General features: G+C 28.3%; 1 protein-coding gene and 1 long non-coding RNA gene across 2 annotated transcripts; both read left to right on the top strand.

Moving 5' to 3' along the window:
* Positions 1–84: 84 nt before the first annotated feature.
* LOC107451040 (uncharacterized) lies at positions 85–6940 on the top strand. The gene is made up of 2 exons (XM_016067012.4): positions 85–1203; positions 5016–6940. The coding sequence occupies exons 1-2, from the start codon at positions 307–309 to the stop codon at positions 5316–5318; spliced, it is 1200 nt and encodes a 399-aa protein (XP_015922498.1). The 5' UTR covers positions 85–306; the 3' UTR covers positions 5319–6940.
* A 13864-nt stretch (positions 6941–20804) lies between these two features.
* Positions 20805–24241, top strand: LOC122269189 (uncharacterized). Its single transcript, XR_006225037.3, has 2 exons — positions 20805–21706; positions 24054–24241. It is a non-coding gene; the product is annotated as an uncharacterized LOC122269189 (long non-coding RNA).
* The last annotated feature ends 783 nt before the right edge of the window (positions 24242–25024 follow it).

Raw genomic sequence — 25024 nt, 5'->3', positions numbered from 1 at the left:
AAGAATAACCGTCTCAATATCTTAAATACTTGGGGAACTTGGGTACCTTCATGCGTAAAAGAAATAGGCAGCTGGAAGCGTAACAATACCAAACAAATATCAGAATCAGAACACGAACATATAAGAACACGCTTGTTGCTCGTTATTCATTTGGAGTAAAATTTATTCTAGTTGGATTCTAATACCATTTCTAGAATTCTGTTTTTGTTTAGGAACGACAAACACATCTTGTTGAATCATATTAAATTAATTTTAGTATTTCGAAGTGATTATCATTTTTAATTTCGTTTTAAAGGAATTGTAAAAATGGATATTCCAGGATATATTTACGATCACATAACAAAAAGGTACTATCGAGAAGCAACTGGACCATGGGCAAATGTGAAAAAGGAAGTTATGCAAATTGAAGTAAAACAGACAGTTTCTCAAATGAACTTTCCTAAACCTAAAAGCATGATTGATTTGCTTCAACAAAGAGAATATGGAATGCGTAAGAATTTTAGCATTGAATCGCCATTTTTAAAATTAAAAACTGATGTGAGTTTTGATTCAAGTAAAAATGTAATGGCAGTCAGTGATCAACTTTCACCAAGTGTATTGATGATTAAAGGTGGTCAGCATAATATTTTTGGATTATGGAAAACTAAAGATAAATGGAACCAGATTGTAGGGGAAGTTTATATTGATTCATCAAAGTTAGATCCTCAAGTTGATTTCAGAAAAGCTTTTGTTATTGGTGTGCAAGACTTTTGTGATGGCTATAGAGATTCAGAACTTCTCATGATAGCCTCTAATGATTATATGACAGAAAGTGGAAGAATTATTTTACTTCACCGTGCTGGTGGAGAAGAAAATATACAGCCTGCAAGATATCACTTGAATAAATCAACAGTATTCAGTTGCTGCTGCAACTCTTTTGTAAGAAACTTTGCAGTTGGAAGCGAACTCTCAGTTACTATTGAAAATTCTATGGGGCGTTTATATAGTAGACATGCTTATGGAAATGTACATTCAATCCAATATAATGATACTGGAGACCTCTTATACTGTGGTCTTCATAATGGAGCTTTTTCAGTAATGGATTTAAGAATGCGGGAAGAACCTACAAATCTGAAGCTTTTTGACTCTGGAATAAATGAATGCTGTGTGTTAGGGAACAAAGAAGAAATCATCTTGGGATCATTTGATGGTGTAGTATGCAAAGTAAGTTAAAGTTAATGTATTTTCTTATTAATTAAGTAAAACTTGGGTTCGACAGTCATGTTTTGATTCTATAGTTTATCTATGCTTGTTCATTGTGTTTATTAAATTCAATTCTGTTTTGTTTTCCATCTAGAGATCTCAGAGAATCTACTTGATTTCATTTTATAATTTTACAAGGAGTTAAATAGTGTGGCCTAGAAGGATAAAGTAGAACTAAACTTGATTATTTATTTATTTATTTTTTTAGAAATTGTAACGCAATTTTGGATGTTTAATCCAGAAATAATTCATGTATATAGTCTGCCTGCACCATATTTTGATGCCCTTTTTTGGAAACTAGAATGCTATTTCGGAAGTTTAATCTAAAAATAATACAGGGCATATGTAGTCATGGCTCTAGATACCACTGTTCAAAAAAAAAAATGTAACTTGAAAAAATTTTAACCAGTTTTTTTTTTTTACACCTTGGGGGTGAATGATGGATTCGAAACAATTTTTAATTGTGAAGAGCATTCACTGCATTTTTGAAAGAAGATCTCGAGTAGCGATTGTTTTATTTTTTTAAACACTTTTGTTATGCAGCTCTTTTTTTCTTTTATTTTTTTTACTCTCATAATAAAAAAAAAATATTAAAATTTTCGAAAATAAAGCAAAAAAATTTTCCAAAGACATGGGTCCTCCCAATTACACAAGCCTGCAAAATTGAAGTTTTTGAAAATTACGAGAGAAGTTATTGCTGATTTTTATGTTATTTGATGCTATGATTTCGAATATGACTTTCATTTTCCCCAATCCTGTCAGGATTTTTTGCAAAATTGATATTGATGTTTTTATTCTGAAATCTTATTTGGAACGGAATTCTCTCAAACAATTGTGCATGTACTATCTGGTAACTGTCGTCTTTTGATCATTTTCATTTTGATCAATGTAAAATTTAATGTGAACTGATTTTTGAGAGATTAACTAATCTTCTAAAATGAATAAAAATACTGTTGCCAGATCGCTCAAGTCACCTCTGGTCAGGAGAAAACATCAGTTTCCAGAAGAAAATAGCCAACATACAATTTTAATTTTCTTTTATTAAGATAATTTTTGTAAAATTGGTGATTGACCAAGAATATAAAATATTGTGTATGTGTACATGAAAGATTGAAACAAAAACCAAAACAAACAAAGAACAAAAGAAAAAAGTTTCTATTTAAGTACATACTCGTTTTCCTCTGAAACTTATTTTTGATGATCTTCTTTTATGCTTAATCTCAGATCTATCTTGAGCTATCATCCAACAGTAGTCAGCGACCATTTTCTTGTCCTATCTTCCTTGATATTTACGCTCCATATCTCTGATATCTTGATGGAACCTTTCCCCTTGTTCATCGCTGACTGCTTCTAAATTTTCGATGAAAAAGTCCACATGTGAGTGAAGGAAATGCATTTTCGCAGTCATGGAGCAACCCAAAGTTTTAAATTCGTCCAGCATTTTCTTTACAATTTCTTTATAATCAGGATCCTTGTAGTTACCCAAAAATTTACCAACAACATCTTTAAAAGTAACCCAAGCTTCTTTTTCCGTTGCTGTCATATTAGTCTCAAAATCTTAATCCTTCATGAGTTTGCGGATATCTGGTTGCGGATTTTGGTACAATCGCTGTCTTTTGGAACAGCCTTGACTAACTGCTTCATTTCACCTAATTTTATATGTAGCAGAGGTAATGATACTTTTTTTTTTTGATAAACTAAGCTGTTTCAAATAACATTCTTGATGCCTGGGAAAATAATGGCCGATTTTGTATTTTCAGCCATTCTTTTTTGACCCATTCAGCCATTTTCAGCCATTCTTTTTTGACATTCAATGTTGAGTCTTGTCACGACTGTCACACTCACAAATGAAACATGGGAACTTTGTAGATCCTCCTTATTGACCAAGAAGCTTAGAGATAACTTTCAAATCCCCGCAAATGGTCCAACTGTGATCGATATATTTTATTTTGTTCAGGACGAGAGTCAGGTTTTCATAGCATTCTTTTAAAATGCAGAGTGTCCAACTGGAACAGATGCATACTGGCTCCCATGATGAAAAAGGACAGCTTTGAAGTTTCTTTTAGTTGAATCTATAAACAGCCTCCACTCATCTTTATCGTTGATGACATTAAATTTTCTCATCAATCCAGGAAAATCAAAACAATAGACCAAGTTCTCCTCTTCATCAAAGTATTTAATAAATTCCATTTCTCGATTCCTGTACCAATATAAAAGATGTTCCTTTGGCCAACAAGTGGTTCTTTCAGTGTGGAGCCTAACAATTCAGCTGCCTCCTTCAAAAGACCCAGATCTCTAGTCAGATCATTAAGTTCAGCCTGAGAGAAGGGCTGAGGTGAACCGACTACAGATGGCTTATATTCGATATTGGAGCCTTGAACTTCCGGATGTTCTGAGTCTGAAGACTTTGAAGAGATGATTGGCAATTCAGTTAGAGGCACAGGCACATCAGGTTCATGAGGAACGGGGCATATAATGTCATTAGGATAAGATTTTAGCCTTTGATTTTTCCAGTTATACACACGAACATGGCAGAACAAAGGTAACAATCATCAAAGTGGTCTTTGGGATCCCTCCACGTCATAGGAATTCCAAATCGTAAAGCAGTCTTCTTTTCTTGGTGCCATAAGCGTAATTTGTCCTGGTTTCCGAGTCATATGCAACAAAAAAAGTTGTCTTACATAGTCTGTAATGCTCCTCATGCGATTTTTAACAACGCCGCATATATAACAAAACTCATCAGGGAAACTTTCACAACGTCTCGAAGCCATGTTTCAAGAAACAGACTTTAAAAATGCTTTCGAAAAATTTCAGTAAAATTAAATTTTTCAAGAAAATGTGACTTGATAAAAAAAATTTCATTACATTTTCTTTCTCTTTTTTTATTCATTTCAGCACCAAAAGATACATAAAGTTCAGCTATCAGACCCCTTGTATTTTTTTCATACTAGGCCTGTGCTATTAAAAGAAACTACACCCTCAATGGAAGGTTGTACCCTTTCCCCTCTTTGCACTGCTGAGCCACATTGCTTGTCACTAGCCCCGTGAAGTGTAGAGAAAAAGAAACTTTTTTAAATAAATTATTTTTGGAAAACTTCATAATTCCCGATACAAACCAGAATGCATGTAAACATCCAAATTATTGTTAAAAAAAATATTTCAAGAATTAAAAATTATATTAAATATGGTTTTTTTTAACAAATTTGTAAAAAATATCCTGTCTAGCCCCTTCTCCTCTATATATGACTTACACATCTTTCCTAATTATGTTTATTTCTTTTTATTTAGATATAATTCAAAATCATTATAATTTCTTCTTTAATGATAAGATAGATAGTTAGTGCATATACATGTCATTTATATCTAGTATGACTTTTTTTAGTCATTTTTGTTTAAATTTAATTTTTCATTGATACAGAACAGGGTAAGTTATGCAAACCCCTTTACTTTTTATTTTTTTAAATGCTTTCAAACAGGCTTATTACTTTAGCCGTTTCTTTCACAAAAATGGTTTCTATCTTTCATTCATTGTAAAAAAAAAATAATAATAATAACTATGTGTTAGTAAATTTCACTTCAAACTTTATTAAGTGAATTATTTATTAGAATTAAATTATTTATTAGATAGTAGGTGCTGTGATATGTATTTGGTTGGCTGAATTACAATTGCCCAGAAATAGGTGACTCATGATCATTTAACAAAATTTTTGTACATATGATTTATTGTAATTAATCTGAAAAGCATTTTTTAATGGATTATAATTTTTGTTTAGTTTGATCTCCGAATGTTGAAGGATCGTGAAGCTAAGAAAGATTCATTAGTAGTAGCAGAATATTTGGAACATGTCCATTCTGTTAAAAAGAAGCCTTTTAGCGTAAATGAGACTTTAGGTTTGCTGTGTGCTACTGGCAAAGATAACCAGACTCGTGTTTGGTCATTAAAAGGTGGTCTTCCTATAAAAATCTTCCGTCCACCCATACCTTCTGATGCTCATGGAGCCTGGTTGTTGAATGATCCTTGGAATGCTGCACTCCATATCTTTCAGAATAAAATGATGTATGTTTATAAACTTTGAACTAATTTTTATATTTATTCATCTTGATTGCATATTACATAATTTCATTATCCATAATAAATGTTTGTTTTTTTTTGTTAATGTTTTTCTTTTTTTGTTTAATTTGTGATAACTTTTGAAAATTTTTGTGTGTGCAAATTGTTCATGTTTATTATTTTTTCAAAGTACCTTTTTATCCGCTTGTTATTTTTTCATATTTTAGTGTTCTCGAATTTTGTTAAAATTTATGATTTGTATTAAAATTTTATATCTGTAAGATTTGTCAATGCAGAGTTTTTGATAATTTAATTTTGCAACCTTTTAGTAGGAATCTAGAAAATTCTGAAAGAATAAGTTTTAACATTTAAAAAACAGTATATATTTTTTTATATTCTGACATGAATATTTTTAAATTAAAATGCAGACTATGCATTTTTTTTTAAGATGCAGATATGAAAGAAATTTGTTTAATAAAATGTTGACATTTTTAAATTTTCGGATGACTTTTTTCAAAAAATTATTTCTGGAAGGGAACCGGTTATTTTTCTGTTGACAGATTTAAGTTTTGAGAAACATAAAACTTTGTATTTATAATGAGAATGCAGTTGGATTCATCTATATTACTCATTAACTTGTGATGAATAAGTAACATTTAAATGCTACATTTGAAAATTGATTTAAATGCTGCATTTGAGATTGATAACTTTGCAGCAAACATTTTTAAAAAAATTCTCTAGTAAGTATTAATTGCATTGATTAACACTTCAGAAGAAAAAAAAATTTTAGTTATTAAATAAAACATAATTTGTTTCAGAAATAAAAAAACTATTATATTTTTTTTATAAAGTACATTGATTTGGTAAATGAAGCATTCATATATTATTTAAGTTTCTATTTATCTCTTGAAGGATATATGTTTTTGAATTTATATCTTAAGCTGTTAATCTTAGCATTTATGATAAGTGTTAATTGTTACTACATACTAGTGATATGTCTGTTGAATATAGGTAAGATGAACTAATGATGTTTGATTCCTTTTTTTTTTCGACTTTAAGTACTTTTTACTTTTTTGCACTTGAGCAAATGAAATCTTTTACATATAAATAAACAATAAAAAAAATTTTAAGCACTTGTTTTGTTCCTAAATGATTTTTGTCTACTACATTTTTTTAGAAAAGTAGAAAAAAATGCTTATTAAAATTATTAATAAGTTCTTTAAAAGAAAAATAAAGTATCTTAAGTATCATCTTCTTTAATAAAGTAAATATTGTTTATACATTATATGCGATAAATACTAACAAATAATATTTCTGATTTAAAAAAGTGAAATTCTATTCTTACAATCAAAATGAAATTTGCTTGATAAATTCTGCATGACAATGTTAAGAGTTTGAGAATTGTACTGCATGATGTTTAAAGTTAAAGTTTACAAAATTAATCTCCCACAGGTTGAAATGTCATTAGTTTCTCTTACTTTATATCATCTTGAAGACTAATTTGTTACATGAAATCTATTTTGTATAACAAATATGTTATTAAAGTTTTTAGTATTAAATTTAAAATGATATGCTATGCCATCTACATATTTTAAAAAATGTAATTTTAACTAAGCATATTTTTGTAAAAATAAATGTTTTTGAAAATATCTGAAGCTTTATTTTTGTTACTGCAAATATGTGCAATTTATTTTGTAAATTTAAAACCATGTCAAAATTTGTAAAATAGCCTCCTCATGGAATGCACCAAAAAAAAGAAATTACATTTAAAATTTTATGTTCTTAAAAAGTTACCACCTTGGCCCGTATTTACCATTAAAAGAAACTTTTTCCAAATTGAAAAATATTTACGTCTTTTAGAATGGGCCTAAAGTTTCTTTTTGTGTGTTTGTGTAAAAAATGTAGGTTTTATGAATTTTTCATTGAAATACAAAATTCATTTGAAATATGCATTCAAGAATTGAGAATTTAAGGTAAAGGTCATCATGTGCCTGTTGATAATTTCACTTGTGATGACTCTTTGTGACTATCGTTTTAAAGTGATTCATGCTGTATAACTATGAATTTACCATGAAGAAAAAAAAAGAAATAATGCTTGCTATCTGACCAGTATTCTAGAATGATTCTTTATACAAGAAGGTTGGTGGCCTCTAATCTAAGGGAATGGACCTTAAGTTTCTACTCGTATAATATACGCGGAAGCCGTTGGTGGAAAAGGAAACATTGTCACTATCGCGAAAATTTTTTTACTATTACTAAAAAAGAGAATGCCTATAACCGAATTGTGCATTAAATATAAGCTATAAAGAATTTTTTAACTCGCCAACTATCGTATTTTAGAACATCATCGATTTTAGCGACACCTGTGCTAACTATTACATATAGAGTGACAAGGACAAAATAAATTTATTTTTAAAAATGTTTTATACATATTTCTTAGCATATGTATATGTTTTTCGAAATTTTGAAACCTATCCTTAGTCTTGGTATTAGTATCAAAGTTGTCATTTGAACCAAAAAAATTATTAAAATGTCCTCCAAAGGATCCCCTCAAAACTAGCTATTAATAATATTTTATATTATATTTGTCAATGAACGGCCAACCCAATTTTGAGTTTCTGACTACTTATGTTCAACTTCATAGCCTTGTAATTTTGAACCAATCCAGAAGACAAGGAAACTCCTGAATCAGTACCCCCATAGGTATTGATTTGTTATTGGAACATGGAGGACTTTGCGACTCGACTGATTTAACGTGCATCAGTCCCCATTTACTTTGGCCCATCTGGGATCGAACTCTTGGACATGGGCCCAATCCCCAACCAACCAGGCTATTCCGCCCCAGCTAATAATAATTGGAAAGCAATGGAGAGGAATGCCTATAGTCGAAGTAAACAAGAGTATGAATTAAATGTAAGCTACATAGAATTTTTTAACTCACATCATGTCGTATTTTGCAACATCATCGATTTTAGCGACACCTGTGCTAACTATTATACAGAGAGTGACTAGGATAAAATAAAATATTTTATAAAGATGTTCTATACATATTTCTTAGCTTATGTATATGTTTTTTGAAATTTTGATACCTGTCCTTTGACTTGGTATTAGTATCAAAAATCTCATTTGAAACTAAAAATTATTAAAGTGTCCACCCAATAATCCCCTCAAAAGCAACTATTAATAATAATTAGAAAGCAATGGAGAGGAATGCCTATAGTCGAAGTAGACAATAGTATACATTAAATGTAGGCTAATTTGAATTTGTTAACCCGCCTCATATCGCATTTTGCAACATCAAAAATTTTAGCGACACCTGTGCTAACTATTATATATAGAGTGACAAGGACAAAATAAAATATTTTTTTAATATTAATTTTACTTTCTGCATATTTCAAGATATTTTTAAGCGAATTGAAAAATTTTTGAACACAATTATAAAACTCGTTCATTCGAAGAAAATTCCATACAAAAAATAACTTTAAGTAAAAAAAAAAATTTATTATTGTATATTATTTTATTTAATAATGTATGAAAAATTGTAAGGTAATGCAAATTTTTGCATTATTTTAAAGAATGTAATTTTACATGTCAAAATACAAGTTATTTGTTTTTGAGGGAATTATTTTTGAATAAACGAATTTTATAATTGTTTTTCCATTTTTTTTTTAAATCCCCGTAAAAAGTTCTCGAGATATAGCGAAATACGCAAACATAACAGATCCAAGCTTTGACCCGCTCTTCTGATCAACCTATGAGCATCATTTGTTCAAGATTGCGGTTACCCCCCATGTTCTGGGGATCAGAAATCCAAATTCGTCTTAAAGAAAGACATGTAATTTAAAGTAACAATTTATAAACAAGACCAAAAGGCTAATTTACAAGATCTTAGTAAATTTTAAGTTTACAACAAGAAACATAGAAACACTTTTACAATATTTTACAAGTTCTGTTCTTTGATATATTAAAAAATTATTAAATTATATTTTCGGGAAAGATTCTAAGATTTTTTTTCTTGAAAAATCTTTGCTAATAGCGCGTTTGATAACTTCTTTATTCATCTGATTTATCTAAACGTTTATTATTGTTGTAATTAGCGCTGCGCGTAGGTTTTTATTTATTTATTTATTAAATTTTATGGACTGATATTAGTCCGAGTAGAAAGTATCTAATCTTTCCCAGAAGTTATTTGGTAGGAATAATTATTAAATCTGATGACTGTTAGTTCTTTTAATAATTTTTATACGAGGTCATTTCAGGGCTGCCATTGGAGACTAAAACGACTATTTTAAAGCAATAGCAACTATGGCGACTATTTTAGTAGAAATGTGAGTAAAAACATTATTAATTTGCAATGATTTGCGTAAAATCTGCGACTTTTTTAAGCCGAAGCGACTAAAATGAAGAATAGCTTCATGAGCTTCCCCCATTTTTTGCCGTGGTTTCGTTTCATCCTAACTTTATTATTTCTCACTGTTTGATGTCAAAAGCATGACAGACTTATTTAACCAATCAGACTGATGGAATTGGTCCTGCTTCAGAAAGCTAATATCTCTGAGGATTAAGTTTTTTCCCCTCTTTTTAGTTTGAACGAATTAGCAAAATTAAAAAAATTGTCTTTAATTACACAAAATGTGTTGTTAATTTTTTTAGAGCTATTTAGAATAGAAAAAAAGGTACGTGGTGATATTTGTTTTGTCGAGTTGTGATCGTAATTTTTTTGATAAGCATTAAAATTTGGAAATGTGTCAGTTATGAAAAATAAACAAAATAAAACGGAATTAAATTGCAATATTTATTATTATTATTTTTTAATGTCTAAACTAAGCAGCTGCAAATTAGAACCGAGAAAGGAAATTCAAGTTTCAAATTCATCTGTTCTGTAACAGATAAAAATAAAACTCCCTATTTTTATGCATAGTGTGAAAGAATATATTGTTGGCAAATCCACATATAAATGTAGATTTTTTTATAGAATATGAGTATCTAACTGCATGTTATTTGAATTTTATGCTATTACAGCACAAATAATTAAAATTATGTTAGAGGAGGATATGATGTTAGCAACTATATTATATATCTTGGAGACTATTTAGGAGACTTTTTTTCATATATGATGCAACTAAAGCAACTATTTTTCTTGTTTTCATCAAGTGGTAGCCCTGTCATTTTTAATTTGTTTTAAACAGTTATTTTTAAGATGTTATGTTTAATAAATAATTTATTACGAGTATACTTCATCACGAGAACTCATCATGAACAATTTTAGATACAGCGAGTGAATGAAGTAAGAATAAGGAATGAAAGAATACCACTCAATGAATCAGTGAATAAATACGAGTCAGCAATAAATAACAGTGATGAATTTGTTTATGGGCGAATCATTGAAGCGCATTTTAGAGAATAGTCTGATAAATGAATGAGTTTATAAATGTATAAAAATATTTATAAATCTATGAATTGTTTTACGGCAGCCGTCGACAAAAAATTTTCTTTTTTAAAATAAATTTTAACAAAATGAAGACATATTGAATGAATCACAACAATAATGCTGTATATTGAAATTGAAACCGCAAAAACAACAGATGGTTTTGAGGTGTCTATAAAATTGTTTGCGAGTGCTAAAGGACGGGAAAAAAAAGACCTGTTTTTTTATCTATTGTTCGACTAATGTTTAGTCATACAATATACTCATTAAAAATATTACCTATAATAGATATTAATTCTTGAATACTTGAGGTGATAATCTCATTAACTAAGTTAACGTTTTTCTTCTTTTAACCTTGAATTCATTAAATGTAATTTATCTTGTTCACGTGTTTCCCAAATCAACGTTTAGGATTGATATAGATTTTATAATTCTCAGACAGAAATATTGTAATTTAAAATAAGAAAGCATTTCTCTACAGCATTACGATTACACCAGCAAGACAATTTAAAGAATTAAAAAAAAAAAGTCCTTTCTAAAATTGAGTTAAAGAAGCCGTGTTCAGTATCGCCCTGAAAACTAAAAACGTGATGTACCTATCCTTTTTTTTAAATTACCCCAGAAAGTATTAATTTTAATTACAATTGAAAATAGGCAGATGACAACGATAGATATTTTCATAAGAATCGAGTATTGTCCTCGCGAACGCAGCTAAACATTCGTCAGGAACAAGTTTACTGTAACAAAAGGCATGTATGCTTTTGTACTGTAATGAAGATATGATGTTATGTTATTTACAAAGAATTCTTATTTTTAATAAATAATTTTGTAATAATATCCATGTTGTCTTCGTTTCATCCCCTTCACTTGCTTTCGCCTACAATAAGCACTTATTTGAAATAAATTAATTATAGTTACATCTAGTAAAAAAATTGATATTATTAAACATAAAAAAGAGCAACCGAACATGAAAAATGTTATTTATTTTTTATTTTATTTATAAGCACTTATTTGATATAAATTAATTGTAGTTACATCTAGTAAAAACAATTGACCTCATTGAACATTAAAAAAAGCAACCGAACATCAAAAGTATTATTTAATTTTCATTTTATTAATATTATGGTATGCTATATTTTTTTGAAGGCAAGGCTAAGATATAAATTAATTATAGTTGCATCAAGTGAAAAAATTGACCTCATTGAACATAAGCAACCGAACATCAAAAGTGTTATTTTTGAAAACATAAATAAATAAAAAATCTCCTTCGTATCCGCGGTTGCTCTAAACGGGGAAATCTTCAGGTTAAAAAAACGAATCGAAATTCAAAACAATTAAAATTTTGAAACAAAAAAGAGCAGAAATATAAGAAATACCGACGAAGTAAATGAACACACTCATTCACTGCGCTTGCGCGGTTACTCTAACCGGGTAGTAACTCGAGAGTAACTCGCAGTTACGTACACGGTGAAGTGAAATTTTGGACTCTAACCTATAGTTGCTCTCATAAAACCTGATTTGCCTTGATAAGCACAAAGACGTATTTTCTTCATATAAACAGTAATGTTTTTCGTGGATTCATAATCTGAAAATTATAGGAGCAGCCGCAATCCGAATATTTCGGACAAGAGAGCGTTTCAGAGTTTTATCCCTTATTATTAGTTTTGCTTTTTGCACCTTTCGCCATATCGGAAAATTTTTTAAGCGGATTAAGAAAATTATGCACAAAATTATAAAATTCGTTTCGTCAAAAATAAGGTCATGCAATGAATATTTTTTAATAATTATTTATTATTATGTATTATTTTACTTATTGAAGGTCAAAAAATTTTAAATTATAAGAAATTGCAATTTTATTCGTAAAAATAAAAACAATTAAGCGAAATCGGTGGAGTAGCTTCTGAAAATCGAATTTTAGATACGTCGTATAGCTGAAATTCAATTTCTCGTGACCAATTCTGCCGATTTCGTTCGAACTTTGAATTTTGGCATATAAAATTACATTCTTTAAAATGAGGTAAAAATTTGTATACCTTTACATTCAATTTTCCTTTCAACCATATTTAAATTAAATAATAATTATGAAAAACAATTATGAGAAATAATTATAATAAATAGCTATTATAAATAGTTTTATTCTAAATAATTATTAAAAATATTTTTGCATGGGGATATGTGCATATAATTTTGTACGAAAAAGTTTTGATTCGGTAAAAAATTTTCCGAGATATTAAGAGATACACAAAAAGTAAAATTAACATTACCAATCTTTGGCCATAAATTAACAAAGCTATTTTAAATGGAGAACGAATTAGTACTTTTACTAGAACGAATACTGAATTTACTAGTATATAATGATTTTTATAATTTTTCGATTCTCTTAAAAATAAGCGAAAACTGAAACTAATTACTAGTTGCCACAAATATCGTCCACTTTCCAGACAAAAATATTGGGACCATATTGTCCAGAAAGCCGTTACACCCCCTACAGTTTTGAGAGTCAAAAATTCAAATCAATTAATAAAGTAGGTAATGTCTTTAATCGAAGGTAATTTTTTGTACCTAATTTCGTAAATTAATTAATACTTAAGAATTAACAGTTTTGATTTTAAGCATTATACCAATCTTAATCAAATCTTTCTCAATTTTAATATTGAATTTTAGAAAGTGAAAATCTCCTCACTTACATTTAAGCTATTTAGGGTGATACCTTTCTTCTTTCACTGTACTATTAACTAAATATTTAAGGCTTAACATAATTTTTATAGAAAACTACGAAAACTGTGAAGCTTCTCGCAGATTTTGCCGAAAAAGTGTGGCCAGCCATACCAGCAGTATTTAAAGATTACTGTGTCATGACCGAAGAAAAACGGGTATGGTGTAAAAGTTACATATTTACAACAATTCATAAATTTTATTATTTTAAAAGCGCCTACAGTGTAAAAAATCCTTGATAAAATTACAGTTAAAAGAACAGGTAGTTTAAGTGCATCATCTGCAAAATCTATTTTTACGAAAAATCTATTTTTTCCCCACAAAATACTATACTGTAATATGTATTTAATTAGAGTGATTCAATTATTTTACAGTAATTTCTACTGTAAAAATTACGGTATTTCAGATTTTTTGTTTTGAAACAAGTTCCGGTATTAATGAATTTTTTGTAGCAACATGTTCAGATAAAAATGAATTTCACGATAAAAAGTACCGGGACCCTTTATACAATAATTTGATTCGGATTATTTTACAAAGTAGGGAATATAACGATTACTACCGACATTGAGCTAGTTAGAGGTTTTTTTATTAAAGTTTTGTTAACATCATAAACATTACGTCTAGACGTCTCTATCATTTACACCTCTATTAGCAATCATTCCCTTATATTTTGTATATTATTACAAAAATGTAATAATTCTAAAAGTGATCAGCTTTATGCCAATTTAAGAAACTACACCGTAAAATTTCCCGGATATATTTACAGTAAAAAATACTATATTGTTGTCACTACTTTTTAACTTAAAATCTATTTATTCCTGAATGTGTTCATAGAAAAATCAATTAACCGTAATTTTTACTCTTATAATTATAGTAAAATCACTAAATCACTCTAAATAAATATTGCTGAAAAAATTACAGTTCAATACTTAACAGTAAAAAGACATTTTAAGGTAAAATAGATTTTATGGATGATGCACCCAAAAGTGCCGGTACCTTATACCTTAATTTAATCAAAATCTTTTTATAATGTGATGAATGATAATAAATAAATTTTTTCATCTGTTTTCAATATGTTTTTGCTCCATTTCCCCAAGAAAGCATTAAAAAATTTGACTTAATTTAGACTGGTTTCGGCAACTTTTTTTAAAAATATTAATATAAAATTTTAAAAAATAGTTTATTTGTTTTATGTGTAAAAGCTTATAAAACTAGCAAAAAATTATATTATTATTGTTATTATTTTTCAAAATGGCCATTTTCATATGAAAATAAGTCATTTTTTGCATACACGCTAAACACTGTCAAAAAATTTCTATCGCTTAAAACAAGAAATCCTTTGAGGATTTTATTTAGAAGGCTATCAACTATGCTTTGAACTATTCTATTAAAATCAAGAGTATTTACTACTGAGTTAACGATCAATGTATTTAAAAAAGGAAACTTTTAAATGCACTTGTCTGCGAAAAACCATGCATAAAAAAAGGAAATTCCACTTTTTCTTTTAGTCAGTAGTTCAAAACATGTGTACTGTAATAATTAATAATCGGAAAAAAAAATTGTAGACAGTTATTTTAAAAACAACATGAGATATCATATTTAAAGTGGTGCAAAATAAGCAAAAAACTGATTTTTTGATAAGCTCATTTAAAGACTTAAAATCGTTAGTCTATCCACTGTTATCACCTTGCAACCGAGGTCAAGCATCACTGGCTACGGTCAGTGTGCGGGTGGGTGACCACTTGGATCAGTCTGCGTAGGGACCGAGGGTGTGCGGTATTGGTCCTCGTTAAACTGTGCTACTGTAAAGTGCTCAACTTCGCGTGCAGGTCGTCGGGCTATCGAAGCGAGAGTGCCATCCCCTCAGCAGAGGATCAAAATTGTGATGGCATGTCTTCGGATCATCCTCCGGGATGTTTCCCAGACCGTCGCCAATAGCCCATTGTGCAGCTGTAGTGCGACGTAAATTAACAACAATAACAATTATCCCCTTGCATTAAAACTGATACACTTTGAAAATAATTAGAGTAAAAACAAAAAGTATTTTTAGAAATATTTTGCCCACAAGATTTTACTGATAAATATAATATTTTTTACCACAAATCACTTTCGAAGAGCACAAATAAATTTTGAATTTATCTGTACCACAATCTTATTGAAGAATATAATATGTAATATGAATAATATGTAATAATTATAAATATGAACTACTGCTTTTTTTCATTTTTGCAAATGCCGAAAAGCTGTCACATTAAAAACCAGAATTCGAAAACAAAATCGAAAACGTTCATCCCTTAGTAGCGGGACTTCCTTTTTTTTCTTTCCCTGCAGCAGAGCCTTTTCCTCGGCATCTCCTCTCAACCGCTCCATCTTCAGCAAAGTGTTGGTGCCAGAGCTGTTTTTATACTTTTTTTATTTATTTATTTTTTAAGTTTATTTCTTTTTTAAGTATGTTTACTTATTAATCTGCCTTCTTTTTTTAGAAAGAAGAAAAGTCTAATAATTTATGCCTGGCAAATGATTTTCACGCTGCCGGCTTATCAGAACGTCGCCGAGAGCTAGAAATAAGCAGGGGTTTCAGGCACCAGGCTATACGTAATTATTAATTATTAAGAAATATTCATGAAGTGCTAGCATTCAAGTGACACAAAATCGAAGTTCTCTTCAATAAACATTAGGGAAAATCCAGCAAAATAAATCCTTAAAAATGTTTCTTTTTAGAGAATAAAGGAAATCTTAATTATAATTGGTCTGTTAAAAACGTCGAGAGAAAAAAAGGTCTTTCTCACGGTTTGTAAAGGGAAAACTATAAAATGTTAATTAATGCATAACTGTAAGCCAATAGATTAAAAGATATGATATGAATATGAAAGTGTGAGAAATAGAGTTTTGTCTAAAATAAAAAATAAGGAAGAAGATTTAGATAAAGAAGCAACATAAAAAGATTACTTGAGGCTTTTTATGTTGCATATGTATATGGAGGTTAACATGCAATTTATCTAATGTATTTTTCTCTTTTTAAGATTGATATTTTTGCTGAACTTGTGCAGCTCTTAGTAGGGGATTACTCAGTAAGTATTTGTAATTACTTATGTTCTATGCTTAAATACTATTTCAAGAAGGTACATGTATATTGCGGGAAGAAACAAGAAATTAGAGTGTTTGATATTTTGGTTTTTATTAAAAATTTTCATAGGTATCCATTACATTTCCATAGAAAAATCTTAAGTTATAGATTTATTTGGGCATACAATTAATATAATAATAAGAAATACATAAATTGAAATATTTATTAAAAATGTGACAAAATTAAATATTACTCTGATTTGGGACTGTTACGGGAAATAATTTTCTCTTGTAAAGAATTGTGGCAGCACTTATATTTTTAAAAAGTAATATTTCTGAGTTGGCATTAAATAAAACACATTATTCTTTCTTAAAGATGATCATTTTAAGCTTAACATTAAGTGCGCTTAAAAATATGCCTAAATCAATCAAATATGCCTAAGGGCAATTTCTGCTTCTCTGTTACAGCAGTATCTTTTTAATTATAATTAATTAAAGGATTTATTTTTCTACTTCTAATTATATTGGAAAGGGATTAAAGGTAAGAATCATAAATCCAAACTGCCCGAAGATAGATTCAAACTCAAAGAGAGTTTTCGTTGTTTTATAAAGAAAGTTAAGCAACAGGCAGGCGTTAATATTGTTTAAAATCATAATAATATTTTACAAAAGATCGCCCATTATATCAGACAGTTCATCAGATTCAATAGCAAAGACAAAATCTTGAAAAAAAAATGAAGCAATATAGAATTGAGACATGCCGTCTTTTTTGGAGATTTTAAAGTGGCTTTTGACTGTATTACTAGAATAGAACACATTAAGTAATAAAAATCACGTAGAAAAACAGAAAATAAAATGTATATATATATATATATATATATATATATATATATATATATATATATATATATATATATATATATATATATATATATATATATATATATATATATATATATATATATATATATATATATATATATATATATATATATATATATATATACCTTGGCGAACAAAAAACAAGGGGCGCGCTCAAATGATCAGAAAGTCGGGTCCACAATCGTGGTTGCCGGGCGGGAGAAAAGTGTTGCACCAAGCAGACTCATCAATTCTGCTTTTAACATGTAAAGTCTATGGCGGGCTTGTCATACTTTGAATCGATTTTTCTTGTTCAAGAATCGGAGTGATCATTTAAAAAAAAATACTAATAATTTTTTCAATCTTTCCTATCCACGAAAATGTAGGTTAATTTTTTTAATCTTTATTACTTTTTGTAATATTGCCTTTGAAACACAAGTCACTTTCTACCTTTGAGTAAGGGAGGAAGGCAACTTCCACCCCCAAGTTCACTAATCTTCTCGGTGGGAGGTCTTGCTCCCTTTTGAAAATCTTTTTCTCTCTCTGTCCTCCTGAAGAACTGATATTGGGAACGCTTTAAAAACCGATAGCTTTCTTTTTAGTTATAAGCTTGTAATTTATTATGAAAATTATATTTGCTGATAATTCGTTCATTCTATATACATTTTATTTATTTAGTAGTAATAATTTTCTTGTTTTTATTTATTTTGAGAATGGAATTCATTTTTTAAATACATGATTCCCCTTTTTTTAAACTTTGTTTCTTGTTTTTTAGAGATGTTTCAGAATTAAAAAAATTAGCTGCCGAATAAAGTGAGATTAATTAAAATCGAATTGATGACGTAAAGATCTTCCAATATACTATAAAGCATCACAAAACTGCAGTTTTCCTTTTTTTTAAAAAAAATATATCGTACACTCATTTGTAGGTTTAAAAAAACATTTACATTAAAAAAATTTAAAAGGTTCCAATTTTTTCATTCCGTAAATAGTTTTAATTACTCCAATAGCTGGGATAGTATGTTTTTTCACGGTAAGGAAAAAAAATAGCTAGTACACAAGACCACGCATCATCCAAACATGAGCAAGCACTTAACCCTGTTTTTAGTGCTTTAATGTAAATACACAAGAACACTAAAGTATTATGAAATTTTCATTTTAATCAGCAAATGAAGAAAAATATGAAAATACACGCATGTATTGTAAAATTCTTTTAAAAAAAAAGGAAGTAAAAGAACATTAGTGGTAATAATTAATATTCACGAGAGAAAAATACAAACGATATCAAAATATAATGAATCGATGCTTAGGAACGCAACACTGAAAATATTGAAACCAGTTTGATTGCCAGATGAAATAGAAAGAATGAGAAATGTGATTATTATAAACACCACGAAATTTCATCACGATAAATTAAAAAATAAGCTGTAATACTTAGAGTTAAGCTACTTTTTGTTACTTCAGACAGTCAAACTGGTTTTGATGTTTTCAGACCTGATTCCTTAGTTGATTCCCTGATCTGTAGTTCCTAATTAATACACTTTTTAAAACTTTTTTTCGCAATATTCTAAAAATATATATTAAGAGTAGTAATTATGCAATATCTTATGTATTTAATAACGAGAAATTTTTCGAATTCATATTAAAAGTGTATAATGTAATTTTTATTCATAACTTTTTGCTAGAACAAAGTATGTAATCAATGTGTTATTTTAATTTCTCTTCCCTGACCCTCTTTTGCCATTCATGGAGAAGAGTTTTAGTAGAAATTTCTATACTGCAAACTTTAATTAGTGTTATTATAGTTAATTAAAATATAAGAAAACTAACCGTCATTAGCATTACATAAAGAGGAAAAACACGAAAACCTCCCAGGGTTAGCCAGCATGCCATCTATATGAATATATCTCCTAGATAACCATAATTTTCTGTATTTTTGTATTTGATAAAATTTTGTAAAGTAAACTTGTCTCAATCTGTTGTTATGTTGTGAGTTTTAATCAAAACCAATAAATGCCTTTTCTTTCAAAAATTTCGTTATCGTACTTTTTATAAATTAATTTCGATTATTTTGATAAATCTTTATATTAATTACAGTGAGCAGTCTCACAAATTTATGTACTAAAATGTAAAATAACATAGAATTGTTTTATTTTGTTGTTTTTAATGATCCATCGAAATGATCTATTAGAAAAATAAATTTAAACTGTCACTTCAGCTTATTAGTCGAAAATGTTATAATTTATTTTTACGACAGAAATAATGGTATTTTTTTATGAATCCTCATAACTGAAATGAAAGAGTTACATCAATTTTCTTATAATATTACTTCTACGTTTAGAAAATTATAAAGCTTATCAAAGATAGTTTTTAAGGAATTTCTTAGAAATAAGTTATACTTTTGTAAGTTATTTATTTGTCCTTTCATTTACGACATTTACAAATAAAATGCGTTCATTACCCCCTTTTACCATTATTCTTTGTTATTAGGGTTATAATAATTTAATTAAAAATGAAGTTCCTTTATTATATAAAGTAATCACAAGATATTACTTGATAAAAATTATTTGATAAAATATAAATACCTTTTAACAAGCAAAAGCTGATAAATAAAATATATCCACTTTTTAATAAGTTATATTTTCCTTTATTCCTTTAAAATAAACTTCATATAAAACTGCGCTCTCAAAATATGCAGTTTAATAAATTTATACTAAATAACTGCTTTAGATCAATAAGGAATTTCTTTTGTATTATTGTTAAATAATATCTCTGGCGATAAGTTTTTAAAGTAACTATAACTGAGAAGAAATAATGTAAGTAAAAATGATGAATATGAGTTTGTGGGTGAAGTTTTAAATGTATCCGAGCTAAATTATTTGAATAAGTTAAGTGATATAATCGGAAACTAGATCTGTCTTAATATGATTTAAAATTTTGTGATAATTAAATCGAATAATTTTCAATTTTGATGTTTCAATTTGTTTGTGACAAATAACCCCGGTGTTTATTTTTTAAGATCGAATCATAATTCCAGTTCGGAGTTATTTATACAATAATAATTGTAGTTAGCAAAAGTAATAATTAAAATGAAGTGAGTTTTTAGTGAAGGTTAATTTAGTTTTTTCAAATTGCGAAATTCAAATATTTAAGTCTAAATAAAATTTACATAGTAAGCAACCATATTTGCTTAAACAATGGATTAAATGTTAACATAGTTTTTTAAAGTGGTAGAATTTAATTAGTTTCAAAACGGTGTAACAATCTTTAAAAAAAATAATTAAAATTAAAAAAAGATTGTGAAAAATATTTGTATTTGAATTGTAATTGAAAGAAGAAAATTAAATACGTAATAAAAAAATAAAATCTTGAACTCAAGGTTTTACTTTAACATAAAAAGTTTTAAAATCATTAAAGTTTAATCAATTTTTAAAAAATTAACAAACTTTATTTGATCTATAGAGAAAATATAAATTTATTTTTAATGTAGTTACTTTATATGAATTACTTTCATATGACTACATAGTAAAATTTTATAAATTTAAATACTCTGGTTATTATTAGTTCTCTAAATAATCAAATCAAAATAATAAACAATTCAAGATATAATTAGAAAAAGTGCATGTTAAATAAAATGATAAAACTATTTTGAAAATAAATAAAGTCGTTTTAGAGTTAAAAAAAAATATTTTTTAAGTTTTTCTTAGAAAGAGAAAAATCATAATATAAGATGAAGAGTGAGTTTCTTCTGATATCTTTTGAAAGCTAGTTGACCCCCGCAGGTTGCAATCCCCCTTCTGCGACAGTGGTTAGTCGATTAGTTTCGGGTTACACACACGCACCCCCACAAAAAATGTAGGGGAGACAGTAGAACGGGTTTTGGAGGTGCAATATATTTCGTCCCTTTTCGAACCTATCCTTACTGAAGGTTAGAATTGAAATGAAAAGGCCTCTTTAGGTATTCTTTGGCCAAGATATATACATATATATATATACATATAATATGAGGTGAGAAAAAAAGACAGTTGTTAAAACATTTATTTAAAATATACCAAAATAATAAATTGGAACAGCAAAGTTTGTTAAATTGAATCATGCCTTTCTGGACAGTTTTTGGTATTCCATAGAATTCCAAAAACTGGCATATTTTATAACTTAGATCATACTTTTTTTAACTTTACTGATAACAAATATGATTGCAAATTAAGAGGGTAGAAAAATTATCTTTTTGTAATATTTTGATGAAATATATTTTTTTCTCTAAAGAAAATTTTATATATTTTTAGTCGACGTGTGCTAATCCTATGGATGGTGTTACATGTAAAAAAATGACAGACATGAATGTGAGTATCACTTGGTATTTTAAATAATTTAATATTCTTATATATATTAATTTATAGAATAAGTATTTAATATGTATTTTTTAAAATTTTATTTAATGTTTTTATTATATATTACTTAATATTTTCACGATATGAACTTATAAATTTATTAATAAGACTAGAATTTATTTGTAGAGCAATTACTGAAAAAATTGCTAGCCAAATTATAGTTCTTAACCCCTGCATGATCAACAGACAGAAAAAGCACCTCCTCAGGCAAACAACGAGTTTATACGTACAAAATATTGCCTACGTACACGACGTAATACGAGATGTTAGAATCAGAAAGGCTCGTTTTATATATATCGTAATAAGAATAGCATTATCTCAGATGTGTGATCGCAGTCAAACTTCAATTAGAGAATGTTAGACTATTTTATGCGAACATTAGATTTTTTATACGAAGATATCAATTTTATGCGTTTTTATGTAAATTTATGGTATTGTTCAGTTTCCAGAGGACGTAAAAAATCATTAAACTATTAATGCTTCAGTGACGTTTAACCAATTGTAGTAATACGTATTACTAGTATTGCGAGAATAAGAAATAAGTACTTTGTATATTTATGTAGATATTCATCATTGTATTAATAAGTTTTTAGACAAAACACACAATTAGTAAAACTTACATGTATGGGCCGTAGAGCCGAGGTAGCTCATTGAATAGAGCGCTTGCCTCTGAATGAGGCGGCTCGGGTTCGAATCCCATCGATGGCTGATCAATATGAATTTCGCACCCGGTTAGCCCCGACCACAGTGCTAACGTGAAATATTCTCAATTGTAGACGGATCATGAGTTAGCCACCTTGCATTCAGACTAACCATAGGATGTTTCGTGGCTTTCCTCTTCATATAACGCAAATGCGGATTAATTCCATCAAGAAGTCCTCCACGAAAGCTAATACCATAGCCAATACCTTAGCCAGGTGATCCCTTGTCTTCTGAATTAGTTTGAAATTACCAGGCTACGGAGTTGATCTCTAGTAGTCGTAAACCCAAAAATTGGGTAGGGTGTTCAACGACGGTTATATAATAAAATATATGGGCAGTAAGCTTTCGTTTCAATCAAGAATAATCTGTTGAAACCACATTGTTAGATTGCCACTACCTCCCATAATTTAACAATTATCCTTTCATAATCAGTTGAAAATTAGATAATTATACGCGGATAAAATAAGCTTTTGTTCCTAATTTTGTACTTTTAAACATCATCAGGGCTAGTTACTTAGCATATTCAAGGAGAAACTTAAAACATTCGTATCATTAAACCATTTTAGGCTAAGCTTAGAAATTTTTAAGTATGTAGTATTGTTGTCATTGAAATATCCTAAAATTGCATTCATTACGACGCAAAAAAAATTTCATTAATGGAAATAAAAAAACGTTTTTTGAAATATAAAATGATGCTCAGACACACCATTAGCCAAATCATTGAACAAATCATTTATTTTAACGACAATTTTTTAAGACATCTGTTTTACTTTTATTTCATGTATAGAAATTGCAACTTTTTCCCACTATATGATTGGTCTCTTGTAAAATACTTATACATTTTCAAAAAGTCGAATTTGTCAAATACCATTTCAAGTTTAAAAAAAAGAAGAAGAAAAAAGAAACTAGCTTAGTTTCATAATTTCTAAACAGAATGTATTTACTAATATTATATATTTAAATTACTAATATTATACAGAAGTGTTCACAACTCATAAAAATAGCAGTAAAATAAACTAAATGAAAAATATACATCACAGTTTTAAAAAAAAATATATTTATCGAAATGTTCTTTGTCAAAAAAAATGGTCTAAAATTGTACCTTTAATACATAGCATCCAGATAAATATTATCGATGTGTTTTGTGTTTTCATTTGCAAATTAAATCGAATATATTTGTCTTTACCATTTAAACAAAGCTGCGCAATTTGTATTCTCTATGCTATCATAAGGAATTACTAATTAATAGTTTGAACGTACAACAATCATTGCTCTTAGAACGTATTATAATAAGTTATGACAAGTAACTTTTAAGTGTTTGAAGGTATTTAGAGGGGTGGGGACAGTAAAATTTTCTATACTAGTTGCATTGGTCTTATTCACACAACTATTCAAATTGTAATATGTGCTTGTTATTTAATTATTATTGAAAGTTATTGTTATTGTTGTTAGCTTGTTGTTAAAAATTATTAAAATTGCAAAAAAAAAAAAATTTAAGAAATAATTAAAACAAAATGAAATAGTTTCTGTTACGCAGTTGTAAGTTTTAATTGACATTTTCTGCATATTTTTTTACAGATATGTTATTTTATTTCAGGAATGCTTTCTGGATATAGTGAACAGAATTCATGCTGAAGGAAAATGCTGATGACTCAAATACTATCATCGAACATAAATATTGTTCAATAATGCAAACCTGGAATTTTTACAGTACCACCTTTAAAATATTTCACAATCGGTTACTTTTGGGAAAAAAATAAAATTTTAAAAAATTTAAACAACAAATGCTTAATTTTTTTTTTTTTTTTTTTTTGTAGAATTCAGGTACGTTTTTATAACATACAGTCCCTGGCCAAATTATTAGACGCACTTTGAGAATCTATGTAAAATCTTAATTATCAGGTGATAATGTACAGCTTTATTGTTTTTACTCTGCTGAAACCGGTTTGCACTTGTTTAAGGTTATGTTATCAATTGGTTAACATTGTAATGCAATATGATAAAATTAAATACAAATGGGAAGTATACAAGAAATCTCCTGAATAAAAACCCACTACATGTATGTTTAAATATAGAAGTATTGCATATAAATTCGTGCAACACATCTAATTATTAAAAAACTACAGTGTGCCTAATAGTTTGGCCTAATTATTATAACGTACTAATATAATACCTGATATAATAAATATTCTAATTTATATAATACATCGCCTAATTAATCCAATCGTCAAATTTATATTATATATCGTCGAACTTAACCAATTAATGAAAGAAACATAAACAAGTGCTAACCGGTTTCAGTCGCGTAAAAACAATAAAGCTGTATAGTATCACCTGCTAATTAAGATTTTACATAGAATCTTATTGTGCGTAGAATCTTATAGTCGTATAGTAATAAATTGGCCAGGGACTGTATGTTTGCTTGAAAATCACAACATAAGGCAAAGTAACGAAGAACATTGTAAAATAACAGAAATGTTAATGTATTTACAAGTATATTAAATCAACTTATTTCATAAATTTTATACATTATTCAATGTATTTTTTTAAGTATCTTAAGGTATGGAA

The sequence above is a fragment of the Parasteatoda tepidariorum genome, chromosome 11 (assembly GCF_982258835.1).
Source record: "Parasteatoda tepidariorum strain Cologne lab strain chromosome 11, Ptep-v5.0, whole genome shotgun sequence".
Classification (NCBI taxonomy): domain Eukaryota; kingdom Metazoa; phylum Arthropoda; class Arachnida; order Araneae; family Theridiidae; genus Parasteatoda; species Parasteatoda tepidariorum.
Note: the sequence above shows the minus strand (reverse complement) of the source record. Positions and strands in the feature narration are given on the sequence as shown.